General features: G+C 37.5%; 3 protein-coding genes across 5 annotated transcripts; all 3 read right to left on the reverse strand.

Moving 5' to 3' along the window:
• Positions 1 to 778: 778 nt before the first annotated feature.
• Positions 779 to 3,770, reverse strand: LOC108988978. 2 transcript variants are annotated; one of them, XM_035691358.1, is made up of 8 exons: positions 3,427 to 3,770; positions 3,200 to 3,330; positions 2,934 to 3,011; positions 2,762 to 2,806; positions 2,615 to 2,659; positions 2,471 to 2,522; positions 1,864 to 1,960; positions 779 to 1,230 (listed from the first exon to the last, which is right to left on the reverse strand). In XM_035691358.1, the coding sequence occupies exons 1-8, from the start codon at positions 3,701 to 3,703 to the stop codon at positions 1,065 to 1,067; spliced, it is 891 nt and encodes a 296-aa protein (XP_035547251.1). In that variant the 5' UTR covers positions 3,704 to 3,770; the 3' UTR covers positions 779 to 1,064. The 2 variants fall into 2 exon arrangements, with proteins under 2 accessions (XP_035547251.1, XP_035547250.1); XM_035691357.1 differs by having other exon boundaries at positions 779 to 1,219; positions 3,427 to 3,759.
• Positions 3,771 to 4,330: 560 nt separating this feature from the next.
• Positions 4,331 to 7,449, reverse strand: LOC108988993 (probable protein phosphatase 2C 34). 2 transcript variants are annotated; one of them, XM_018962434.2, is made up of 6 exons: positions 7,200 to 7,449; positions 6,663 to 6,953; positions 6,208 to 6,516; positions 5,380 to 5,497; positions 5,063 to 5,286; positions 4,331 to 4,779 (listed from the first exon to the last, which is right to left on the reverse strand). In XM_018962434.2, the coding sequence occupies exons 2-6, from the start codon at positions 6,906 to 6,908 to the stop codon at positions 4,570 to 4,572; spliced, it is 1,107 nt and encodes a 368-aa protein (XP_018817979.1). In that variant the 5' UTR covers positions 6,909 to 6,953; positions 7,200 to 7,449; the 3' UTR covers positions 4,331 to 4,569. The 2 variants fall into 2 exon arrangements, with proteins under 2 accessions (XP_018817979.1, XP_018817976.1); XM_018962431.2 differs by having other exon boundaries at positions 6,663 to 6,950; positions 7,200 to 7,448.
• Positions 7,450 to 10,187: 2,738 nt separating this feature from the next.
• On the reverse strand, positions 10,188 to 14,451 carry LOC108988994 (60S ribosomal protein L19-2-like). Its single transcript, XM_018962435.2, has 5 exons — positions 14,205 to 14,451; positions 12,846 to 12,968; positions 10,935 to 11,248; positions 10,651 to 10,697; positions 10,188 to 10,434 (listed from the first exon to the last, which is right to left on the reverse strand). The coding sequence occupies exons 1-5, from the start codon at positions 14,314 to 14,316 to the stop codon at positions 10,410 to 10,412; spliced, it is 621 nt and encodes a 206-aa protein (XP_018817980.1). The 5' UTR covers positions 14,317 to 14,451; the 3' UTR covers positions 10,188 to 10,409.
• Positions 14,452 to 24,907: the final 10,456 nt, after the last annotated feature.

Here is a 24,907-nt window from a genome sequence, read left to right on the forward strand (position 1 = left end):
CAGGGACTGTCTTAGTATCTGAGGAACAAAACTGTGCAAGAGGCTAGGATCCCGAAAATTGATGAGTCTAGTGTCCATCATACATTTTCTGAACATAAAGCAGCATGAGACAATAAACCACTAATTACACCTAGTAACTGGTTGATGTTTCCCAATGCTCATTCTTTCGTGACCTTCGATGTGGCGGTAAGAGGAAATTGTAGCACCATTGCAGCAGGGGACATTTTGTTCGTCACCACATGTAATATCCAAAGTACCAATCCGAACCAAGGGGAAGCGATGGCTCTATATGATGGCATCAAGGAAGCAGTTGCCAGGTCCATTAAATATATAGTTATAGCCGGAGATTCTCAGATTGCCATTGATGCTGTTAAAGACCCCGAAAAGGCCATGGACTGGTCAGTTCAGCCTATAGTAAGAGACATCAACCATCTCCTCCTCTCCTCTGAACGCTGGAAGCTTTGGAATATACATCGAGATTTTAATTGATGTGCGCATTCAATTGCACAATGGGCAGCCTCAACCAAAATGTATGGCCGCCTCCCTCTCATCTTTATACCGCCAAGTTTGCTACGATTTCATAGTGGGAAAGATCCTCCAGTGGATCCATAGCATGAGCACTAGTTTCCGTTTTGTATTAACTAAAGACAATGTAGCTGCATCTATCTATATAATCTTGCCTTTAAAAAAAAAAAAAGGAAAAGAAAATGACATTAACCTTCTTCTGGAGTAAATCCACTTGGTACATAGCATTCAGACTTGCTCGAGGGAAAAAGCATGACACTACCAAAAAGGACAATGATAATAACAGCGTAATATCTTAACATAGCTGATACCACATGTTTGAGTTTGAGAAAAATTTCAAATGAATCTGCAAGGAGAACAATTACTGCTCCGATTACAAGACTTCACAAGTTTTCTCCCTGAAATTGGCATGCAGATAAATAAGGTTCAAGGGGGTGTTGTGCAAGTACATCAGATCTTCTCCGAACTTCTAATTTTTCTCTTTATTTCATAGAAAAAATTGTATACAAATCTTCTTAGCAGGGATATAATCTTCAATGTCAACCACCATAGCGGGTTTTGAGGGATTCTGGGGGCTCCTCTTCCATAATGCCTGAACCCGTTGTTGCAAAGTACTCACGGATGGTTGTTTTACGGTCTGCAAGGAAAGTGTGATCCAGAAAGTTGTCGTAGGCGACATTGCTGAGGTTCTTCGCTGCCAATACACTACAGAACGTTTCATCAGCTTCAATTTATGTACAATGTGGTCAGCATAGCATATATGTTAGAAACAAAAGTTGTCGTAGGCGACACTGCTGGGGTTCGTATCGCTTTGCTGCCAATACACTACAGAACGTTTCATCAGCTTCAATTTATGTACAATGTGGTCAGCATAGCATATATGTTAGAAACAATGTATCTACATCGCATTATCTTTAATAACATCTTTGTAGGAAATATATATGATAAGTAAAGCCAGGAGAATACATTGGGTAGGAACGAGTGAACCGCCATCTTATATCATATAAAGAGAAGCGACTTCAAATCATCTCCAAGATGTTGATATATATGGTTATTAGGCAAAAGTTTGTGCTATGTAAACCACTCTGTGCGTGTCATGTCTGATCAAGACATCCAACCAAACCATGGAGAATGGCAGTCACACACACATATTAAAGAGTAGAAAAGAGGTTCCCACATGTACAAGTGCAAAATTTTCTACAGATCATTGCGGCTGCGCCCACAAGATTACAGGCCAATATTTTGTTTCTACCAGATTACTTGTCATCATGTTCCTTCATAGAAATACTTTTTTATCTTGAATTATACATAACAGATATGGATTCAAATAGCACTTACCAGTGTCTAAGATAAACACGGCAAGGTAAAATATCATTTCGCCAAATCTTATCGATGTTATAACGTCCGTAGTGCTGAAAATAGATCTCCTTGCTTCCTGTTGGAAAATAACTAGCATAACTATCATCACAGATACTCGCTTTTCATTTCTGAGCTTACAGTGAAAAGGGTGAAAACACTAAGTAAAATGAAGGGATGCAAGGGAGACCTCCCAAGTCCACATACAGTGAAAAGATGAGATTCATCCACATACAAGGGATGCAAAGGGAGACCTCCCAAGTCCTCAAGCTGATATATGATAACAGATAACTAGCAATAGCAGCATACACAATATCTTTTCAAGCATTTGAAGCATAAATGAGGGATAGCCCCTATCCCTACAGTGTCTGAAATAACGTTAGCAATATTTAAGATTGACAATTACAAGTATATTACTTGGAAGCTGGCTAATAAGCCAAAACGAAGCCGAGGATTCTTATCTGAAAGATGAACAACCTGAGTAGACAGGTAGTTTACATGATAAATCTCTAAGATAAGCCCCTATCTCAAAGTTACCGCCGCATCATATTCTCAAACTAATGATAACTAAAACCCTGAAAAGGAATACCTTTGCATCGAACTTGAAAAAATTCCTCATCACTAGACCGAGCACAAAGCACCTGTATCAATGTCCCAGCAAGTTTAAATTTATTATAGTTACCACCCAAATTACTATTATGTAACTTTTAACCGACATATTAGAAAACCTAACTGCTAGATTATCAAATGGCTTCCCATCAAGTGTTGTTGGCTGAACCTGCAAGAGAAACAGATAAATCTACAATTAAACCCGAGAGCCAATCCCTGGACGTAACTTGATATGATAAATTCAGTGTTTTATAACAATATAGCAACTCACAGCTAGAAACCGAAATTCGAGCTCCCTCTCGATAAAAGCCGGAATCTGAACATTAACAAAGTAACATTTTGAGTTGAACTTTGAAGAGAATTTAGCTCCTTTCACTTGTAGTTCATAATAATTTTCCAATCAAACACAAGAAAGCAACTGAAGCCATACACTACATATATACCTCTGATTTTTGTATCTCGAAAAGTGTAACTATTAGTGTTTCGTCTTCACAAGGCTCGACACTCAAGCTAGAAATCTCCTGAAAAGTTAACGAGCAACAAGCAACGAGGTCGTTATATTTTCATCCAAATTTAATAATTCTACAAAATTGAAGTAAAAGAAATGAAAACTGAAAATGGCGCAAAAACCTCAACTCAATATATCTTGTAATTTTCCCAACAGATTATATAAATGAAAATAAAAATAAAAAATGTTATCCTGAGGAACCTTGGTTTCTGGCTTGGCAATGCCACGCTCGAAGAAAATCGGAGCCGCGTGAGCGAATACGCGCCGAAAGCCGGTCAATTTTGCGACTCTGAATTTGATCAGATCCGGGAATGTACTCCTTGCACTCCTCTCTGGTTCGCACAGAAAGATTGGCCGTCCGAAAGAAAGAAAATTAAAAAACATAGAAACAACGATGATGATGAAAAATGTGACTTGGTTGTACGTACCGGAGAGAAGGGAACCGAAGCCACAGATGGAGATGAAGCCATCAGGGGAGACGATAGTTTCGAAATCGGACTCGTCATTGAGTTCACTGTAGTTCGCCGGAGAACTAAGCCGGCGGTGGTCGGAGGACATGTTGGTCCGATTACGTCGCCGGAAAATTCGTCTGTGACCGGATTGGAGAGGAGTAATTAGAAGAGGGAGAGCTGAGGGGTGGGGTGACGAGCGAGGCGCCAGTCGGGGAGGAATGGAGGGGAGTGAGAAGGAAAGAGAATCGAGCATGAGAGTCTGTAACTAAAGTCGAGAAAAAAGAAATAAAAGAAAGAGAATCGAGTATCATGTCATCTACAAACAAAACCAACGCTACAAGTGATTATATATGATAAATAATATAAATTAAATTTCATAATTTTCCATTAACCTAAACTCTTTTTTCATATAAATACAAGATGAATTGGTTTCAAGTAACTTGTATTTTCCCATGTAATTTGGCCTTTTCATCTTCCTAAGCACTTGAAAACTCAGGTGACGTTTGGATAGTAAATTAAGATTGAAGATAAAAGTTAAATAAAATACTATAAAAATATTATTTTTAAATATTATTATTGTTTTGAGATTTAAAAAAATTTGAATTGTTTATTATATTTTGTGCGAAAATTTAATAAAATTTTAATGATGAGATAAAATAAAATACTTCCTATATCCAAACCGGACCTTAGCATGCATGTAGTGGCTCCGAGTGATGCGTCCTTAACATGGAGAATTGGATCCATCATAACATATTGATATCTTAATAACCTCACAATCGACCTAATTCATTTTTCTCAACTTTATTTAGTTTTCTTTACTGCTACGCAATATTCAAAATTTCCCTTGTTGAGTGTGTTTTCCATTCAATACGCTTCACAATAATGAAAAATTCAAACTTGATTACAAGTATCATGATGTCACTCTTTCTTTGCTATATATCCAATGGTAGAAGTAAGTATATTCAGAACCACCTTGGACAGTTCAAACTCTGTGTATTCATGACAGTCGACAGATTTAGTACAAAGATTATATTTGGAGGACAAGGGCCCACGCAACCTGATTATTTGATGTTCGACAATTTTGATGATCACAGCTAATAAGACAATGGAAATAAGCAATCATTTTGAGACATGCACATCAGGGATTGGTTGAGGGGATGGAGTGTGAAAGAAGAGGCAAATAGCTGAGATGTCGTCCGTCGCAATGCCTCGCTTCTTGTGTTTCCATCCACGGACAGCGCACTCCACAAGCCTTTTTGCTGATTTTTCCCTATCAGGTGTTGAAGACACAATTTGTACAGCTTCTTGGTTCGAAATAACATCCCATATCTGAGAAGAGAAGAAGAAATATCACATACAATTTGAAGTAACTCGGACTCCATTGTTTATAAGACAAACATATGTCAAAAACATTATACTTACAATGGAATTTCACACCATATCTCATCATCTTATGCACAATAAATATGAAATTTGTAATCTTATTCATGAATAAAGCAGCGAAAAAAGAAATGCAAGTCATTCTGTGATTAAGAGAGAGTTGGGGATTTTGCTAGCCGAAAGGGAGGATAAGAAAGAGTGGGAACAACTATCAAGCAAGAAAAATGCATACCCCATCTGTTGCCAAGATGACAAATTTGTCTCTGCTGGTTAGATTCCTCTGTGTCACATCTGGCACAGAAATAAGCCCAAAGTCCTTTAGGCAGTAGTCACCCAAAGCTCTTGATAGTGCTAGTCCTGTTGTCTGACCATTAGGCTTCCAGATCCTGTACACTCCAGGTTCATCTTGTAAGCAAAAGACTCGTCCCTTGGACTCTGCTATTCGCTCAGCCTCCTCTGTAACCAAAATACATAGAAGTTGAAAATCTGTAGCAATAGATGAACATCTGCACAGAGAGAGAGAGAGAGAGAGAGAAAGAGAGAGCTAACGAGGTAAATTGGGCTTAAAGTCAATGCTAAGCTGAAGTGGTACCAAATGGCCAGCATCATCGGAAGTTGCCAATACAGCCCTAGAATCTCCAACGTTTGCAATGACAAGGTTTTCCCCCTGAAGAGACAATTGATGGTCAATACTTCAGGTTACTTATCAACATGAGTATTTCACATATATGCAACAGGCACATATAAAGTACTCAAAACAACCAAGACTTGCATGGGTCAAAGGCATTAAGGCAATTCCTATTTCTCTAAATAATTTTAGAAATCTAGCTAGATGACAATAAATTAATACTAGCTAGAAAGGATTCCAAGTTTTTAAGGGGAAACAGCAACAATAGTCCTATTACTCCAAACAAGACTTTCAAGGGACGACATTTTTTCTATGTTCATGAATGGTTCCTAGCAAGAAAGGAAAATTATTCCTGATTTATGCTAGATGACAATACATAGCATAGCCACAGATACTATGACAGTTGCAAATGAAGATGGAACCAAGTTAGACAAACATTAGGGTATACAGACACACACACACACACACATGTGACATATGCTGTAAATAGATAGTCCGATTACTCTTGTAACAGATCGTGATACAGATAGAGCATTTCCACTTGTATTTGGTGTCACTTATCTGTATCACAAAATTCTTGTATTCTCATTTAGTTTTAATCCTTGGCATTAGTATCATCTACTTTAGTTAGCAAACCGAACATACCCATCAAACAGGCAAAAACTAAGGCATGGTTGATGGAACTCAACATCGAATTTAAAATCTATTCCATGGGGAAAAAAACAAAGATATGGCAAATTCCTAAGCACCTGTTTAACAATCGTCAGAGCTGTAGTACCACTATGACAAGAATCGATTCGGGGATGATGCTTAAGCTCCTGGTCAACGGCAGCATAAGTTTTTAAGTAGGATTGCTTCCATATATTGAACCGATGAAGATTTCTATCCACTTCTATTTTAGGATCCAGGTCCAGTGAGGTCGAAGCTATAGATTCTTGCCAATTGCACAGCAAAGAAGCAGGCACTGATTTCCTGACCCTTTTGGATACAAGGTGTCCCCATGGGCCATGCCCATCAAAAATCCCACAAAAGATCATGTCTTCTTGACATCCAAACTCCTAAAAACCAGGCCATGCATTGATCACAAGTTAATCAGAATGAACAAACTAAAGAAATCATAACTGATACAAAAGCTCGATTTTTCAAGTAGTATGCTAAGTTAATCAATTAGCTAGATCTCAACATTAAACAGGCAGGAACATACCTCCCAAACAATTAAGCAGTCCTGATTTATTCCCTTCTTCCCTCTCTTAGAGCATACAGATGCAAAGTTGTTGGATTTGTTAGACTTAACGGTGCCAGAAGAACTCAATATCAACTCATTCTTCCTGGCTTCCTTTGCTAATGTTTTCGCAGTTTCCCTTCCAACATCATTCTCATAATTCTTGCCTTTCTTGAGGAGGGATTCAGATCGGGTCAGCCCATCAAGAAAGGATGGAAAAAGTACCATCGCCACTACAGTCGAATCATACCCATAATCACCTAGCTCTAGCTGCTTCACAATATATATATAACTTGCTTTAATTATTTGATAAAACTCCAAACCAAATCTCCAATAAACAACAAAAACAACTAAAAACTCTAGAATCACCAAAAGAAGAACAGAAAAATGATATCAGTAATGATAAAAGATAGCTGTTTTTCTTTGAAAGCCTTTGTAGAGAATAAGAGAACAAGTACGCAAAAAAAAAAAAACACTAATTTGATTGATCTTCACCGACTTTTGCTCAAGATAACGAACCAGTTATATGCCTGAAAGCAGAAGCTTCTGCCGGAGAAGCTCTCTTGATCAACCTTCGAGTCTGAGAGGCTTATACTGCACTGAGCATTCTCGTTTTCTCCACCTTGCAAATTCCCGTGGGTACTTACGTAAAGGGATACCTGTACATGCTTACGGCAACAGTATGTTGGTCAAATTACTGGAACACCTTTGGTAATGGCAAGCCGTGTGCCAACAAAGTAAGGGGTATTTTGAACATTCTGGCAGGTGATTCATATCGAGAGTTGCATATATCATCCCCGCCCACTTTTGACATGATTTTAAGTTTAGTTTAATGATTCAAACAAAGACATGTATTTGGAAGCATTAGTAGGTGGATTATCATCATGAGCTAATCGAAATATTTCTTTTATTTTATTAGGTCGGTATTTTAAAAATAACAAATGGTTAATGGTGCCTGCAATTTAAATAAGTTTCCTGAATGTGGAAGGGTCAACAACATGAATTGGGTTCCAAAGAAGGACAAGGTTGAGAGAGTTAGACACTTGTATTAGGTGGACCGTATGGGTGCCCAACTGCATAAAGTATAGATCATTGCTTTAAAATCGTGCATATTTTTTGCTAGAGGGACCGGATATGGGTGCTAGATTCTGGTCGTGGAATTCAAAGGAGGAAAAGACAAATATATAAGAAGTTGGGGCAAGAAGTATAAAAAGTAAAGCAAAGTGAATTCTGGGTTTTTTATATAAGTAATGATATACATATAATATATTTTATAATAATATTATTAGATGAGAGTATTTTTATAAAATAATATTATTTTATAAAAATATTTTTTATTTAAAATATAATTATATAAAATATTAAGAAAACTATTATGAATATATATATATTTTTTATATATATACTTGTGGCCAGTAGAATTTGCAAGTTGCACCTAGTGGATTCCCCAGTCATCATTACTGATAATGATGTCGAAAACATTCATTCATCTGTTTTAATAGAAAATGATAACGGTGGCCCAGCGAGATAGAGCTGCTACCAAAAGATAGATACTATTTCCAAGCTCGAATTGTGGTTGTCTTTCTTCCACCAAATCGAGGCTGCTTTCTAGAGTCAGCTTCGCTGAGTCAAACTCATAGTACCAAGGCAGTTTCATTAGCTCGAACAAGTTAGAGAAATTGGCACGCATTTGGTGGGATATACGTTAAAAATCTTTAGAAATAACACAAACGCTTCCTTTCTTTTGCTACACGTGTGAAGTGGACACTGACACAAAAGTATAATATATATATATATATATATATATATATATATATATATACATGAATAGTTGGTTTAGATAGTAAAATAAAATGATTTTAAATAAGTTGAATAAAATATTATTAAAATATTATTTTTTAATATTATTATTATTTTAAAATTTGAAAAAATTGAATTGTTTATTATATTTTATGTAAAAATTTAAAAAAATTATAATGATAAGATAAGATGAGATAAAACTATTTCTAAATCCAAACATGATTTTAATATCTATGCATGAATGCTAGTTGAGGTTACCAAGTAACCAAGGTTAGGAATCCTCCACGGCTCCGCGTGAGAAAAGATCGATTCTGGGCTAGGGGTGGGCAGCAGGGCCTCGCCCCCGCTACCCCGCCCCGCTTCCGCTCCGCCTCCGCATAGCAGGGCGGGCAACCCAGCTTCGCCCATGCGGGGGCAGGGCCCCCTGCCCCGCATCTAGGGGCCCTAGGGGGGCGGGTGACGGGAAGGGCCCAACCCCGCCCCGTCCCCATTTTTATATATATGTATATAATATATATTTATATATTATATACATATATATAAACATAAATATCTATTTATATTTTACAAATTATATATATATAAATATATATTACAATTTGTTAGACTTGTTCACAAAATATGTATTGACAAATTTAAAAACTACATAGTTTAAAAATTAATACATTACAATTTACACAAAATATGCAGTAACAAATTTAAAAATTATATAATTTTTAAATTATAGTCATATTTAAAAAATTTAAATTTATAATTTGGATCTAAAAATATATTTGTACACTTATAAATAATTTTTAAATAAAATAAATATAGTATTTTTTTTTTAAGTAAAAAGAAGCAGGGTGGATTGTGAATCTGCCCCGCACCCCGCCCACCGGGGTGGGGTACCCAGGCCCCGCATCCCGGGGCAGGGGACGCGGGTGAAAACCCTATTCCCCGCCCCATGCGAGGGCGGGGTGTGGGGAAGGGCACCCCTATTCTGGGCCAGCAAGTTTATGAGTTTTGTAGTTCTTTACACATTGAGACCTCATTTGATTACATAAACTATCTTATCTCATCTATTCATGATATTTTTCTCAAACTTCTACATAAAATACAATAAATAATTTAATTTTTTCAAATTTTAAAATAAAAATAATATTATAATAATATTTTATTTAACTTTCATCTTATCTATCTCATCTATGTAAACAAAAGAAGTCTAAATATAATTCAATCCATCTTATATAACAAGCTGAATTAGTTAGTGCACTGAACAAAATATTTCTCTAAAACAAAGATAATCCAATCTATTAGAAGGAAAGCATCTATTAATATCACAAGGGATAATGAAAGGATTATAGTTTGAACGTAAAAATAGCAGAGACCATTTCACAGCAAATGTGATTTTGTGTTCAAAACTCCTTTACATGCATACTGAATCCACTCACTCAAATGGACCTCGAATGCTTCCCGGAAATCATATGACTGCCCATCAATCCTCATTCGTAACTCATTCTGGGAAGGGCAAATACCAACATACATAATAACATATGAAACTAGTAGTTTCCTTCAAGTGCTCGACTAAAAATAAATAAAATAAAATAAATAAATAAATAAAATAATTAAGAAAAACAAACAATTCCAAAAAATAGCCACTGCCACTAACATGCAGACACCAAGTTATCTCGCCACAACCTCGAGTATGCACGTTTGGCAACCATCATAAAAGCAAAAATAAAAGATAACTGTACTTCTACTAATACAAGTGCGGTTCAAAATTCTCATGTCTTAGAAGACATGAGAAATGTAACAAATACATCATCAAGAAATTAAGAAAAAAAAAGAACAAAATAACAATTAGAATTCCAAGGCTCAATTCTTTATAATTGAAAGACAATCCACAAGAAGGAACCGTATTCAGTGTTCATCGTGGAGATGTTTCACTTCTCACTTCTTGGATTTTTTGCCCCCCCTACAATAACAAGGAAAAAAAAAAAAAAAAAACACTACATTAGACTGTTAAATTTGGGAGAAATAGCTAGCAGCACATGGGGACAGTATTAACATCATAAAAGGTAAAAAGACCCCCAAAATTCATGTCTAGAATTTTGGCACCATAATCTCTCCCTCTTTTTTTTTTTTTAGTCTTTAAGAAACAATAGTGTTAAAAAATCTAAAGTTTTCTTACTCTGCTTGTTGTGGTGCAGCAACTGGTGGTGCCCTCTCTCCAGGACCCTGCGACGTCAAGACAGTTAACTTACACTGCCAAAATATCTAGAAATACAAACATTGGAAAGTATGCATAACGAATGTATTCTGTCCAAAGCGTTCTTGCTTTCAATCACGGGTAAAAACACAATTTCAGTTTACAGGGAAAAAAGGTCATATTCTTCGGTGGCATCCTAGTCCATTCTTCAAAAATAAATAATAAAAAACTATTTTCCAACAATGGCTGTTGAAGCTTTGGCATACCTGTGCCAACCGTTCTTCTCTCCTGGCTATCTTTCTCTCCCTGCTTGCCTTGTTCTTAGCACGCTTGGCCTCAAACTGATCAGAAAGAGTCTTCTCTCTTGCCTTTTCGGCCTTTGACTTATGAATACTCTCCATGAGGACCCGCTTGTTTTTAAATACATTACCTTTCACCTTCATGTACATGTCATGGTACATGTGCTTGTCAATTTTCTTTGATTCCCGGTACTTACAGAGCAAACGCCTAAGCACACGCATTCTCCTCATCCAGAGGATTTTGGTTGGCAGCCTTGCCTCCCTGGTACCCTTGCGCTTACCTAAGAGTAAAAACAAAAAACGAGTGACACAGCTTCAAGACAATCAATGAGGCACCAATCAAGACACATCAACAGAAACAGACACTAAATCTTTTTGAGAAAACCTTCCTGCAGGTGTCTCCTATAACCCTCATATATCGGAAGCCAATGAAAACTTGCCACGTGTGCAGTACATAAAGGAACACTAGAGTTGCGCAGCAGACGAAAGCCCTCCCTCCTTCTCTGAAACGAAAACACTCCCTTTCTCTCTGCTCTCTCACTCTCTGCGTAAACAGACGAAACCCCTCCCTCCCTCTCTGCAGCCAAAACACTCCCCCTCTCTCACTCTCTCTCTCTCTCAATCCCCCTCTCTCTGCTCTCTCACACTGTCTCTTGATTCCGAAAGCGAAAACCCTCCCTCCCCCTCTCTGTCTCTCCAGCCTCCCTCTCTCTTTGCTCCCTCTCTTTGTCTCTCGATCCGAAGCCTTCTCACTCTCTCTGTCTCTCGAGCCTCCTCTCTCTCTTTCATGCATTTGCATACATAAATGGTAATACAAAATGTTGATCCCCACTTTGAAACTAGAACACGACACAAAAATTTGATTTTAGATGTTTGGCTAACTAAGTTACAGATATAATAATTTCAGGTGACCTTGTCAAGACGATCGATAACATCAATGCATCAAACAAAAGAATCGATAGCCATTTCAAGCATCTGGCTATGCACTAGCAGCACGCAAAACATGCTAGTTAAAATTGTTCATCCTGGTCGCAGTGTTGAGCTCCATGAAAGGCCCGTCCTTGCAGCAGAGGTCATGCATCGGAACCCAAGATGTTGCGTCGCCCATCCACATGTTTTCCAGCAGCCATGGGCAATTGTCGAACCTGAGACAACTCTAATGCCAGGCAAGAATTTCTACGTTGTACCCCTTGCAACCATACGGAAGCTTCAGCAGCTGAATGCTTTGAAAAATTCTCCCTCTTCAGGTCCGCAAACCCCAAGCACTCAATCTAGCAAAGGAGATCAGGAAGATCAAGATAATGGCAGTACGGGTTCAACTCGTCCAAAGCCAACACATGCTGCTACTAGCAATATGAAACCTAATACAGCCAAGCGGGGTTACTTTTCTGATGGTAATTGCTTTATCTGCTTGCTAAGGGGAGCCAAGATTCAAGAGAACAACGATATTGATTCGACTTGGGATCCTGTGAGAGATCGAAGGAGAGAGAGAGAGCTTCGACTGATTTCGGGATCCCGTGAGAGATTGAAGGGGAGAGAGAGAGAGCTTCGACTGATTTCGAGATCCCGTGAGAGATCGAAGGGGAGAGAGAGAGCTTCGAGCGATTGAGATCGAAGGAGAGAGAGAGAGAGAGAGAGAGAGAGAGAGAGAGAGAGCTTCAAGCGATTTCACTCTAGTCCTTTCCTTGAGAGATCGACCTGCATGAGAGAGAAAGTCGAGCGGGAAGGAGAAGATGGAAGATGATCACCTGCTATGCGTCCCCAAAGTGAGAATGGAGGAAGGCTTGTGTGGCAGCTTCCTATTGGTTTCCGATAACACCATTTTATAGGAGACACCGGTCAGAAGAGGAACTGAATCTTTTTATATATAAAATATACCATATCCGGAGTGGCGACCCTTCCTCTTGGCCTCCTTCATTCTGTTTGCTCGGGCACGAGAGTGGATCTTTGTTGGTTTCTTGATTATGAGACCATCCTTTGCCAGTTTCCTGACATTCTGCCCTGCGTATGATAATCATTTATAGCATTAGAATAAACTACTTAACACAGCCAACAACACGATAATCTGGATAGATTCATTTCATAAGCTAGCCACACTACAATTATTCAGCAATACCAACCAGGGATGAAGGCACCGGGCAGGGGTTATATATAACAAAAGCCCAAGAAAAACACAGTGAATTTCTGGGGAATTTCTCCCATGGCTATGGAAAACGCTGAAATCCTGGGCAAAACTTTTGGCCCTTGCCTCCGTCTGCCCACCCCACTCGCAGTGTGTGTGCCTGAAAGTGCATGCATTTCATTGGCAGAGCATAAAGAGCTAATTCATGGACAGTTTCGCTATAGCTTTTACTTTTGCCCCTAACTTTAAAAAGTGGGCCCTTCTTACCTTGCAATTAAATTGAGTTGGTGCCGTGTTTTCTTCTCCCCCATCCCCCATAATCAAGAACATAATCTGATTATCAGACTCAGAGAGGAGAACATAAACAGAGAGAAATGGGCACTCCTGACTTAGGCTTTTATTTGGGAATTTGTTATTTGTGCTTCTAAACAAATCGAACCAGATAGATTATTTCAATCCCCGAAAAAGGCTCCCCCGTATTACAATCTTGCTTCGTCCAATATGCCAACAATATTATACAGACCAAAAAAGAAACAGGTGTAGAAAATTAAGCCACTAAGAAACTACTAAGTTAAATGAGGCAGGTACACCTTATCATAATTAATCGCGCAACAAATTAAGAATAAACATGCAAGAGTACCAAATTCAGCACTGGGTTCTCCATTTTATTGATATTTTGGAATACCATATAAAAATATCTCCGGAACCACTTTTTTGTCAGTATTATTTGTCTAAACACAAACATTTTACAATGAGAAGGACAACAAAACAAATATACATTATAACTGGTTTGAGTTTGATATCCGAAAGTAATTATTTGCTGATCTAAAACGATCCCATCAAGAATGAATGGAGAAACTTCAAAAAATATTCCCTGGAAAGGAAGCAGACAATTCAAAATGGATTAAAGAAATCCTCAAACCAAATGGAGAACCAAGGATTTTATGCTACAACCATTAAGAATTTTCAATACGCAACGTCTAAGAATTAAATCATAAGTTTTTTCATATCAAGTTATCTATTAGATTCGAACCGATAAGGATCGAAGATAATGTTGGGCAAACAGAAGTGGGATTCTGAACTGAAATGAACAGAGAGAGGAGGGAAGGACGTACTAGAATTGGCCATAGAGATTTCATTGATCTCATTAGGGTCGAGCCAGACCTTCCCTCTGCCGCAGTTGAGCACGCTCGCGGCGAGCCGCTTCTGGAGCTTCAACGAGACCATGGCTTCTCTCTGCCCCTCCTCTCTCCCTCTCACACGGTGACCAACGGAGGGTTTGTCGCGAGAGAAAACTCGTCCGGGGATTCTTTTATAGCACGGAGGGCCATTTTAGGGTTAAGGTTTTGGGAGAGTTATTAATTATTATTTTTTGAATAAAGTCTCATCTCATTCATAAAAAGATTCAGAATATACATAGAAGAAAATGGAGAGTTTCCTATAAGTCCAGTAGACAGTATGAAACATGCAAGACTAGTATATGTGCAACAACATTTCCTTCCCTACAGACATATTAGTAAAACAAACATCAAAAAGTTGTAACTTCTGTTTTATATCTTCTATGATCATCTCAAAATAGCTCTCATCTTCTATCTGTTTTTGAATTGCCATGACAACTCTTTTTGCATCCCCTTCAAGTACCACTTGTTCCATACCTAGTTGAATACCAAAATCTGCTACAATCAGTTCTTCTATCACCTCTACTGTAGATGGATCATTACTATAACTTCCCTTTTTTTTTTCATTGTAGCCAAGAATTAACCTTCCCTATCTCTTACTGCCATGCCAATCCCTAACATACATTGCCTGTTATCCATAGCTACATCCCAATTAATTTTACAGAAACCTGGTGGTGGGTAATTCCATGTGATATTCCTTCGAAGATTGAACTGAGTTTGGGCCATAGTTCTAACTTGTAAGGTTGCTACTTCTTGTCTCATACTATTAACTCTGCTAATCACTGACTTGGGATCAATTAATATGTTTTTAAAAACATATTCATTCCTTCTCCGCCACAAATTCCATAAGATTAAAGCCAGTTCTTCCATGTCTTCTTTGTCTAGTATATTGAGCATATCTTCTATAAGTACTTTGATGTTCTTGACTGATGTTTTACTTTTTTGTATTCTCTTTGATCCTTACCTGAGAATATTAGAAGCTGATATGCAATCACATAATATATGTTCAACAGTTTCTGGTTCTACTAGGCATAATGGACACATTTGATCAGTTAGAATCTTCCTCTTGTATAAATTGACTTTTGTTGGTAGAATGTCAAGATATGCTCTCCATAAGAAATTCTTTGATGCTGGTGGAATGTTAAGTTTCCAAATCCTTGTCTAATCTTCACATTTCTCTGATTTCTGGGAGCATTGACCTTTGTTTCTGTCTTGAATATCACATTGCATGAAATAGACACTTCTAACTGTGAAAATACCATTGGCAGTTCCTCTCCACATCAACTTATCTTGTCTATTGTTTTTGCTGAGGGGTATTTGACAAATTACATTTGCCTCTTCTTGAGAGAAAATTTCTCTGATGAGAATAGTCCTCCATTGCTTAGTATCCTGGTCAATCAGTTCCTCGACTCTCATATTTGCTCTGAGTGAATTGTGTCCTCTTTGAGGAGTGAAGGTAGTAAGTGTTGGCAGCCATTTGTCTGACCATATCTTTATAGCTTTCCCATTTGCATCCATCCATATCAACCCTTCTTTAAGCAATGATCTTGCATAAAAGAAGCTTATCCAAATATAAGATGGATTAGTTCCCAGTTTTGCATTGAGAAAATCAGTTTAGGGAAAATACTTGTGCTACAGTACTTGTGAAGATAATAAATTTGGAAATTGAATCATCCTCCAACACAATTTTGCTAATAAAGCTTTATTAAAATTTTCAAAGTCTCTAAATCTCAAACCCCCTTCATTATTTGATTTCCCCATTTGAGTCCAGTTAATCCAACTCACTTTTTTCTCTTGATTAATCTGTCCCCACCAATGGCCTTTCATCAGTTTATTCAAACCCTTCAATAGACCTTTGGGAAATCTAAATACCTAGTACGATGGAATTGCTTGAACCACTGATTTTAGCAAAATTTCTTTACTTGCCTTGGATAAAGATCTCATCTTCCAGTTTTGCATTTTGCCTTTGACTTTGTCCATAATATTATTATTGAAATCTTTGATTCTTGTTCTCCCAACTAAGGCTGGTAATCCGAGGTAGTTCTCATAGGTAGTGGTTGAGCTGATTCCTGCAACATTGAGTATACTATCTCTAGTAGAGGCTTGTGTATTGTTGCTAAAATATATGGAAGACTTTCCTTTGTTCAGTCTTTGACCAGAGGCAGTTTCATACATAGAAATCAAGTTCATCATCCTACTCCAATGTATTAAGGAAGCTTGTCAGAAGAGAATACTATCATCTGCAAAAAATAGATGATTTATAGTAAGCTGTTCTCTATGCAGAGGAAAACCAGTTATTACTTTTTGTCTTTTTGCCTTGTTGAGGAGTTGAGTGAAGACTTTGGAACACAAAATAAAAATATAGGGTGATAGTGAATCCCCTTGTCTTATTCCCTTTGAAGGTAGGAAGAATGGTTGTGGATTCCCATTTAGTAAGATAGAATAAGAAATTGTTCTAATACAATTGAGGATCAGATCTATCCATCTTTCATCAAATCCCATTCTTTCCATAACTGCTACAATAAAACACCATTCCAATCTATCATATGCTTTATTCATGTCCAACTTGAGTACCAAATACCCATCTTTCCCTTTCACTTTGCTCTTCATAGAATGTAGGACTTCAAAAGCAACAATGAGGTTGTCAGTGATTACTTTACCTGGCACAAAAGCACTTTAAGTAGTGGATATCAAGTGAGGTAGGATTTTTTTAACCTATTGGCCAGTACTTTGGAGATGGCTTTGTATATGACATTACATAAACTGATTGGTCGATATTCAGTGACCTGAGTTGGATTTCTGATCTTTGGAATAAGAACTATATAAGTTTCATTTATAGTTCTATCCCAACAGTTAGTGTTTAAAGCCTTTGTCACAGTCTCATATATGTCAATGGTGCTGATAGAACCCTGCAGAGATACCATTTGGGCCTGGAGAGCTCATTGGATTCATGCTAAATACTATCTCTTGCACCTCTATAAAAGTAAAATCTTGAATTAACCAATTATTTATATCTTCTGTTACCATTGAGTGCATTGGTTCTAGACACTCTCTTTGTCCAGTGGGATTCGAGGTTGAAAACAGATTAGTAAAAAACCACTGAAACACCTGGTTTACACCATGAGGGGTATAGTAGCACTAACCCTATTCATCCTTTTATACTATTAATCTAAATAGCTTTTTTTCTTTGAGAAGTACATATATGAAAAAACCTAGTGTTTTTGTCCCCCTTTTGAAGCCAACTTTGTTTTGCTCTTTGTTTCCACTTTAAGTTCTCTTCCTCTAGTATCATTGTTACTTCCCTGTTCAGTTTTTGAATTTCTTGCAAATCATATCTTGTATTTCTTTGTTGTCGAAGCTGAAGTCTTGTTTTTTTGTTCTCAATATCTCCCAATGACTATTTTCTTTTGATTCTACACTAGTTCAGTAGCTTATGCTTGCATCGGCTTAGCTTATTCGATATTGCTGTAATAGAGCTAACATTTCTGTTATTATCAAGCCGAGTATTATCAATAAGGTCTTGACATTCCTTCTGTTGCCCCCAGTTAAATTCATCTGAATACCCTTCTGTTGTTCTTGTCATATCGAGCATGTGTATTCAGAGTTATTGTAATAGAATTGTGATCAGAAGTACATGCCATTGTTGCATGTATCTAAATATCTTGATTCAAATTGATAAATTGGGGATTTGCTTGCTACAAATCGATCTAGTCTTTCTTTTGTGAATTCAAAACCTTCTCTATTGTTTGCCCAAGTGTATTTAAGACCATTGTATCCTAAATCACTTAAATCATTGTCTTGTAAGGCTTTACTGAGAAAAGCCATTTGGGTATTAGATCTTGCTGCTCCCCCCACTTTCTCATGTTGTTGAAGAATTTCATTAAAGTCACCCATGCAGATCCATGGTTTATTGTCACTTGGTTTCAACTTTCTTAGCGATTGCCAGCTCCCTTCCCTAAGTGTTATACAAGGATTTCCATAAAATCCAGATAGATATCATTCCTTCCCATTTTGAGGCTCTATAACTTTGACAGATATATGTGAGTTTGTATAGGATTCCAACTCTGCAAAAATAAGAGAATCCCACATAAGAGCTATTCCTCCACTAAGACCTCTATTGTCAATAATGAAACTCCTATTAAAACCAAGTTTGTTTCTAATTTTTTCCATCCTTTCTCTCTTGTTTTTTGTTTCAATAAGAAAAATGATGTTTGGCCACTTTTTCTTTACTAAGCAGTAAAGCTCTTGAACTGTATGAGGGTTCCTAAGCTCTTGACAGTTCCAACTTATGCATTTCATTGATGATGGTGGGGCTGCTCAACAACCACCACATTTTCCTCCTGAGTTAAGATCCTTACAGGTTTGAGCATGTCCCTTGGTTTCTTGAAATGAGTTTGTTGATTACTGTTGTCGATTTCTGTGTTATCTCTTTTTCTACTGCTTGTTTCACTACCATCAGAAGTTTCCATTGCATTTTAGTTGTTCTGTATATCTCAGTTTGTCTTGCTCTCTTTTTCCAGCCAATCTATTTTTTCCTAGCTTCCTCACATTTCGCTATTTCCACAGGTTTTGTAACTGAATTTGACAGATTAATAGGGGTATCAGAAGAATTTGTTATTGAACTGCTTTCTGCTTGTGACACCCTCAATCCCCCGCTTGGGATAGAATGGAGACTTAGAGCGTCGGGACATGCAACACAAGATTACATACCCCCATTCGTGACAATTATATGCAATGCATCCTAGTATACAACTAGCAGTATGCAATAATCGTAGCGGAAATAAAAGGTTAAGGAGAAAAATATGCCAGAATAACTAAAACATCTCAACTTCAATAGATAATCATCATGTTCGAAATATTAAAGTAGCATAGACTTATATACAAAGTCATATCATTCTCTTAATGTGATCTAAAGCATAAAGGACTTGGGCTATGGACATCAAAATTAAGTCCAGCTTCCTCTCCAGATCCAACTCCTTCTCAATCATGCGAATCAGTGCTCCATCAATCTCGTCCTGGTCGATTTCTGACACAACTTCTATCATTCTGAGTGGAATGATAGTGGTCCTATAAAAGGGTGAGATTTACTCGAAATCTCAGTAAGTTAAATAACAACTGACACAAAGATAAATCAATCATGAAAAATAATAGATATGCAATGCATGAGATGTGGAAAAATCAGTATGCATATCTCCCATCCAGATTCTCAACATCTTTTTTTTTTTTTTAAATATGGAGACACGAGTTTTTACTCAATAAGTAATTTCGTCATCATTTTGAAAAGACATAACTTTTTCATAAAATTTTCATCATAAACTTTCATCATCATATACTTACATAATTATCTTAATTAATAATATAACGTGTGGTAATATCACAGTTCCCCATATGCACTATGAGTACCTGCCGGTGACAGTAGTATATAAGAAACTACGTTGTCTATAGACTCATTCTCAATGCATTGGTAAATAACATCACATCATAAAATTCATAACGTGTACATCCACCAGCGTTAGGTGTCATAACATCTTGACTTCGCTCCGGCGTTCTTTAAAAAGAATCCATTCGAAACCTGTTGGCTGTTCTTTGTCAACCCATTGGTTACTACTCCATTATCAAATACTCCAGAGTGGACAGAGGAGTTCCACCTGAATAATTCCCCATCCCAGCCTTTGGGGTCGTGACAAAATGATTTTCATGCTATGTTTAAAAAAATATATATTTTTCATGACATGTGCATATAAATGTAATATGCAAAAAAAGTGAAAATGTCATATGTTATGTAAGTATGCACTCAATGTGTCATATAACATGATAATTTATGCTCAAAATGATAATTGAATAATAAATTAAATATTTATCAATAATTCATAAGAAATTTATCAATGTGTAAGTTAGAGGCCAACTTACAAACTTCCGGGGAAATTCGAAATTAGCGTCGTAGCTTCTTAAATCGTGTGTATACCAAGTTAGGATTAATACTCTTATGGATAGGTTCAAAATCAAAGGCTTCAAAAATTAGATATTTACAAAAATACCCCTAGACTTTCAAAAATTGTTATTTAGGCCCTAAGTTTTCACTAATTGCAAGCGAACTCCAAATTTAACCAACTTTCATGGACTTCATATTTTTGACATTATAAAACTATCTATGCCCTTTATATTTTCAAAATTCAAAGTGGAATTTGTCCAATTAGTCCCAACTCATGGCATGCATCCTAGTTGATACCTATGTGTATTTTTAACTATTGATCCCTATGAATGCATGCATATGAGATTTTATTTAATCATTAATGATCACTAAAATCTTTAGGAAAATTATGAAGTCTAATCCTTGAATAATCAAGTTCATCCCAACACTTAATCAAAGCTAAGAAATCCTTAATCACCAATATGCTTAAAACCGATTCATGCTTGATGATCAAAACAAGATAGATTTAAAACCTATCATGACATGCTTGTAATCACAAATTTAACCTTCCATAATCATGTTAGGATATGGATAGATCAATCTTAGGACATGCCATAGCTAAATTTCCAATTAAAAACATTCAATCACTCAAACCTTCCTTTAATTGATCCGGTTTTGCATTAAGCATCATAACCTTCTCAAAACTCAACCAAATTCCGTACCAACACTTGAAAACAAAGCTTGACATGCTATATAAGATCAAAAGGAAGAAAACTTACAAATGTCATTTTTCTTAATGATATGTGGAATAGTTTAGCTAGGGTATTAAAATGGTCTAATCATGGTTTAAGGAAGTATTAATTCAAGAAAATTTGAATTAAAAAGTTTAAGAAAAGATTAAGCATGATTAAGTTTCAAAGCATGTCTTAAAGTGCACTAACCTCAAGTATAATGGTTAATGGCCTTAGCCAATTTTCAAAACTTAATTTGGGTACTTTGAGTATGATTTGGGCTTAAGGAAACCAATGGCATGGTGTATTGGGCCTTTGGTTTTTGAATGGTCAAATGAGTCCAAACATGGCTTTGGGCCATATGAGCTTGAAAAAGGCCGAGACTCCAATCTACACCAAAAGCCTTATACTTTCCTATACTTGGGCCAAGACTAGTCTTGATTTTCTAAGGGCTTGGTTCAAGGTTTTCTTGGGCTAGGCTCATGAATGTACTTGGGTCCTAAAAAGCCTCATCAAAATTCCTAATGGGCTTGTCTATTTAATCCATAGCTCATTAACACTAAGTACTAACATTAATGCTAATCTCACTATCAACCTTAATGAAAGTGATTAACCCATAATTAAAAGTCTAATCTAGAGTACTTAGGGGTTAATTAAGCGGGGTGTTACAGTGCTTTTGTCATAACCCCTTTTGCTTGATGAAATATTTTTTCATGTTCTATATTTGACTTATTCACCTCAATTTCAGCATAGTTATTGTGATGTTCCAAATGTAAAAAAACCTATTTCCCTTGTTTGAACAGCCTGGCTCTGATAAAGTAAAATTAATCACAGGTTCTTCTACAAGCAAGATGTCATCTGCTTTATTTTGTTCTACCATACCTGGGAAGTGATTGGTCTTGGCCTCTCCCACGAACTCCATATCTTCTATCCCCCTAGCCATTTGTACTTATAGGGGATGCCCTCAGCCAGTGACCATACTAAGATATGCTACCAAACCCAGTTGTGTTTTTTCTTACCTTCTCTACATCACAACTTCTGTCAGCATGTTTAATAGCCTCACAATGAAAAAAAAACAAAGGTAACCTTTCATATTTGAATACTATCCTCTTTTGCTTTCCTTCCACTCTAATCTTCTTACCTCTGACAAGAGGTCTGGTAATATCTAGAATTACTCTAATTCTAAGATATTTTCCCAACCAATATCATTTTCATCCACATCGATAGTTAGTACCTCCCCCACTGTTGAGCCAATTCTCTCCCCCCTTCATAAGTCATAGTTGCCAGAGGCAAACCATGAAGTTTAATCATGAAATCTGAAGTTGAATCCAGAAGATTTCATGATTAAACATCATCTCTTGTGGATGAGTATTACTATCAAATAGTTGAATACAAATCAAATTTTTATCGAAAGACCATGGTCTGTCGTGTAGGACTCTTTCTAAATCCACTAGTTTATGAAATTCAACTAAAAATTTGTTGTATCCTAACTTTTTAAAGAGTAGCCATCCTCTGGATTCCATAATTGTGTCATCGTGGCTTTGAAAGCCTCCTTGCTTATAGCTTTTTCCATTAGAATCAGCATAATCAGACAATTTTGACTTATTACATCTGATCTCCTTGTTTCTTCCTCTGTGAATACTACAGTTTCCTCTGTGAATACTACAGTTTCCTGTTCTTCCTTTCTAAGTGAATACTACAGTTTCCTGTCCCCAAACACAAGGGTTGTTTGGTTACTGAAACTTTGAGAATTACAGACAAGACCTAACCATCACCTTACACTTTAAGGAAAGGACAAAATACCTTACCCTCAAAATACCTTACACTTTAAGGAAAGGACCGGCTTTGAGTTGATAATTGAGTGAGTTGTTAAGTGAGTCGGCAGCAAACGAGCAAGTTTATTCGTGGAGAAACGTTACGTCTCATCCCCACGCCACACATACTCTAATATGTAATTTATCATTTTATTTAAATACACATATTTGCACATAAAATATGTATATGTTTAAATAAAATGATAAAAATGACATATTACATGTTTGTGTATGGTGTAGGGGATGACAAATCCCACTCCAAAACTTAAACGAAGTACATAGGTTAGTCAGGTAAGTAGTAGCCCTCAACCAGTTCGTTTCTTAATCAATGGAAAAATGCCTACTGTTCTTTAGGGTATTAAGGAAGGCGTAAACCTGGGATGACAAGTGCAACTAAGCATTTGAGAAACTCAAGGAGTATCTTACCAGCCCAGCACTCTTAAGCCAAGTCGAGCCAGGAGAAACTCTGAGCATGTACCTGTCCATCTCTTCGCAAGCTGTTTCAGCGGCAATGGTAAAGGAAATGAAGGCCACCCAAAACCAGTATATTACACTAGTCGAGCTTTTCAGAGAGCAGAAGTGAGGTACCCTCAGATGGATATGGTGGCCTTTGCACTGATGATGACAACCTGATGATTGAGGTCGTATTTCCAAACCCACTCGATCAAGGTCCTGATAGAAGCATCTTTGAAGAAGGTCTTGTAGTAGCCAAACGTCTCAGGCCGTTTGACGAACTGAGCGAGTTCAACATCAACTATCTCCCTGAAACGTGATAAAGGGATAGATACTGGCCTACTTCATTGCAGAATTCATAGACTTCCCTAAAAAAGTATGAGATGCACCTATGGGCAAGCATTGGCAGATCTTTGTCAACGGCTCATCCTGCGAGGCTGGAGGGCGAGAAGGGCCACAGATGCTAAGGAAGAACATAACTACGCGATCAAGCTTGCTTTCAAGGCTACCAACAATGAGGCAAAATACGAAACACTATTGGTTGGTCTATTAGTCACCGAGTCATTGGGAGCCACCGAAGTGGAAGTAAGAGTTGACTCTCAAATAGTCGTCAACCAAGTCCTCGGAGAATTCGCCACAAAGGGTGAGAAATTGAAGAAATACTTGCAGCTGGTGTGGGAAAAACTTAACCATTTATGATATTTCCATATCCAACGTGTGTTGAGGGGAGAGAACTAGAAGGGTAACAAGTTAGCACGAGCTACCTCAAGAAAAGAAGATTCTCCCCTGCTAGAGCAGACGATCACCAACACAATTGATGTACCCGTCGTGGGAATCGAAGTGGGAAGCATGAAAAGTTAAAAATCAGGTAGCACGCTTCACTACGGTAGATGTGATCCTGTACAGGAGGGGCTTCTCAACACTCCTCCTAAGGTGTGTCTCGTTGGATGAGGCACAGTACATACTGGCCAAGATACATGAAGGGGTGTGCAGGAATCATTCCGGTGAGAGAGCATTAGCCAGAAAGGTGGTAAGGGCAGGGTGCTACTAGCCACACACCCTTAAAGATGCAAATGAATTTGTTATAAAAAGCCCAAAGTGCCAACTGTATGTCTGGATAACGCATTGCCCACCGGAGGAACTGATGTGAGTCATGTTGCCTTGCCCATTCGCATAGTGGGGAGTTGACCTGGTCGGACCCTTGCCCACGAGTAAGGGAGGTAAAGATTCATGTTCCTCAACGTGGATTATTTCACCAAGTGGGTAGAAGCGAAAGTCTTGGCGACAATTACAACGAACAATATCACCTAGTTCCTGTGGAAGGTCGTGGTTTGCACGTTTGACATCCCTCGTAGCATAATCTTGGACAACGGTCGACAGTTCGATTTAAACCATTATTGTGAGTGGTGCATGGAATTGGGATCAAGTTCAAATACTCTTACCCGGTTCACCTACAAGCCAACAGACAAGTCGAAACAACCAACAAGATACTACTTGGGATACTAAAGAATAAGCTAACTGATAAGAAGGGAAGTTGGGTGGATGAGCTTCCTAGGGTCCTATGGGCTTTCGGGCTGAGCATTGACCAAGTTGGAGTCAGAAGGCCCAACCTCCGACCTTCGACTTGTCGGAGCGGAGTCAGATTTTGAGCTTTTTATTTTGTCTTCTTTAACTTTATTTGGCCCACTCTAAAAAAAAAAAAAAATCTGTGGGCTTTTAAATTTTAATTTT

This window comes from Juglans regia, chromosome 7, assembly GCF_001411555.2.
Source record: "Juglans regia cultivar Chandler chromosome 7, Walnut 2.0, whole genome shotgun sequence".
NCBI classification, from domain to species: domain Eukaryota; kingdom Viridiplantae; phylum Streptophyta; class Magnoliopsida; order Fagales; family Juglandaceae; genus Juglans; species Juglans regia.

Excerpts from the sequence above, each read along its gene's own strand:
- LOC108988978 (XM_035691358.1), bottom strand. The coding sequence starts at position 3,703 with ATGCTCGATTCTCTTTCCTTCTCACTCCCCTCCATTCCTCCCCGACTG. Across the intron at positions 3,012-3,199 it reads TTGCCAAGCCAGAAACCAAG|GAGATTTCTAGCTTGAGTGT; the intron begins GTTCCTCAGGAT and ends TTAACTTTTCAG. Across the intron at positions 2,523-2,614 it reads AGCCATTTGATAATCTAGCA|GTGCTTTGTGCTCGGTCTAG; the intron begins GTTAGGTTTTCT and ends ACATTGATACAG.
- LOC108988993 (XM_018962434.2), bottom strand. The coding sequence starts at position 6,908 with ATGGTACTTTTTCCATCCTTTCTTGATGGGCTGACCCGATCTGAATCC. Across the intron at positions 5,498-6,207 it reads CTCTGACGATTGTTAAACAG|GGGGAAAACCTTGTCATTGC; the intron begins GTGCTTAGGAAT and ends TTGTCTCTTCAG. Across the intron at positions 5,287-5,379 it reads CTTTAAGCCCAATTTACCTC|AGGAGGCTGAGCGAATAGCA; the intron begins GTTAGCTCTCTC and ends TTTTGGTTACAG.
- LOC108988994 (XM_018962435.2), bottom strand. The coding sequence starts at position 14,316 with ATGGTCTCGTTGAAGCTCCAGAAGCGGCTCGCCGCGAGCGTGCTCAAC. Across the intron at positions 12,969-14,204 it reads AATCTCTATGGCCAATTCTA|GGCAGAATGTCAGGAAACTG; the intron begins GTACGTCCTTCC and ends TATCATACGCAG. Across the intron at positions 10,698-10,934 it reads GAGAAGAACGGTTGGCACAG|GGTCCTGGAGAGAGGGCACC; the intron begins GTATGCCAAAGC and ends TTGACGTCGCAG.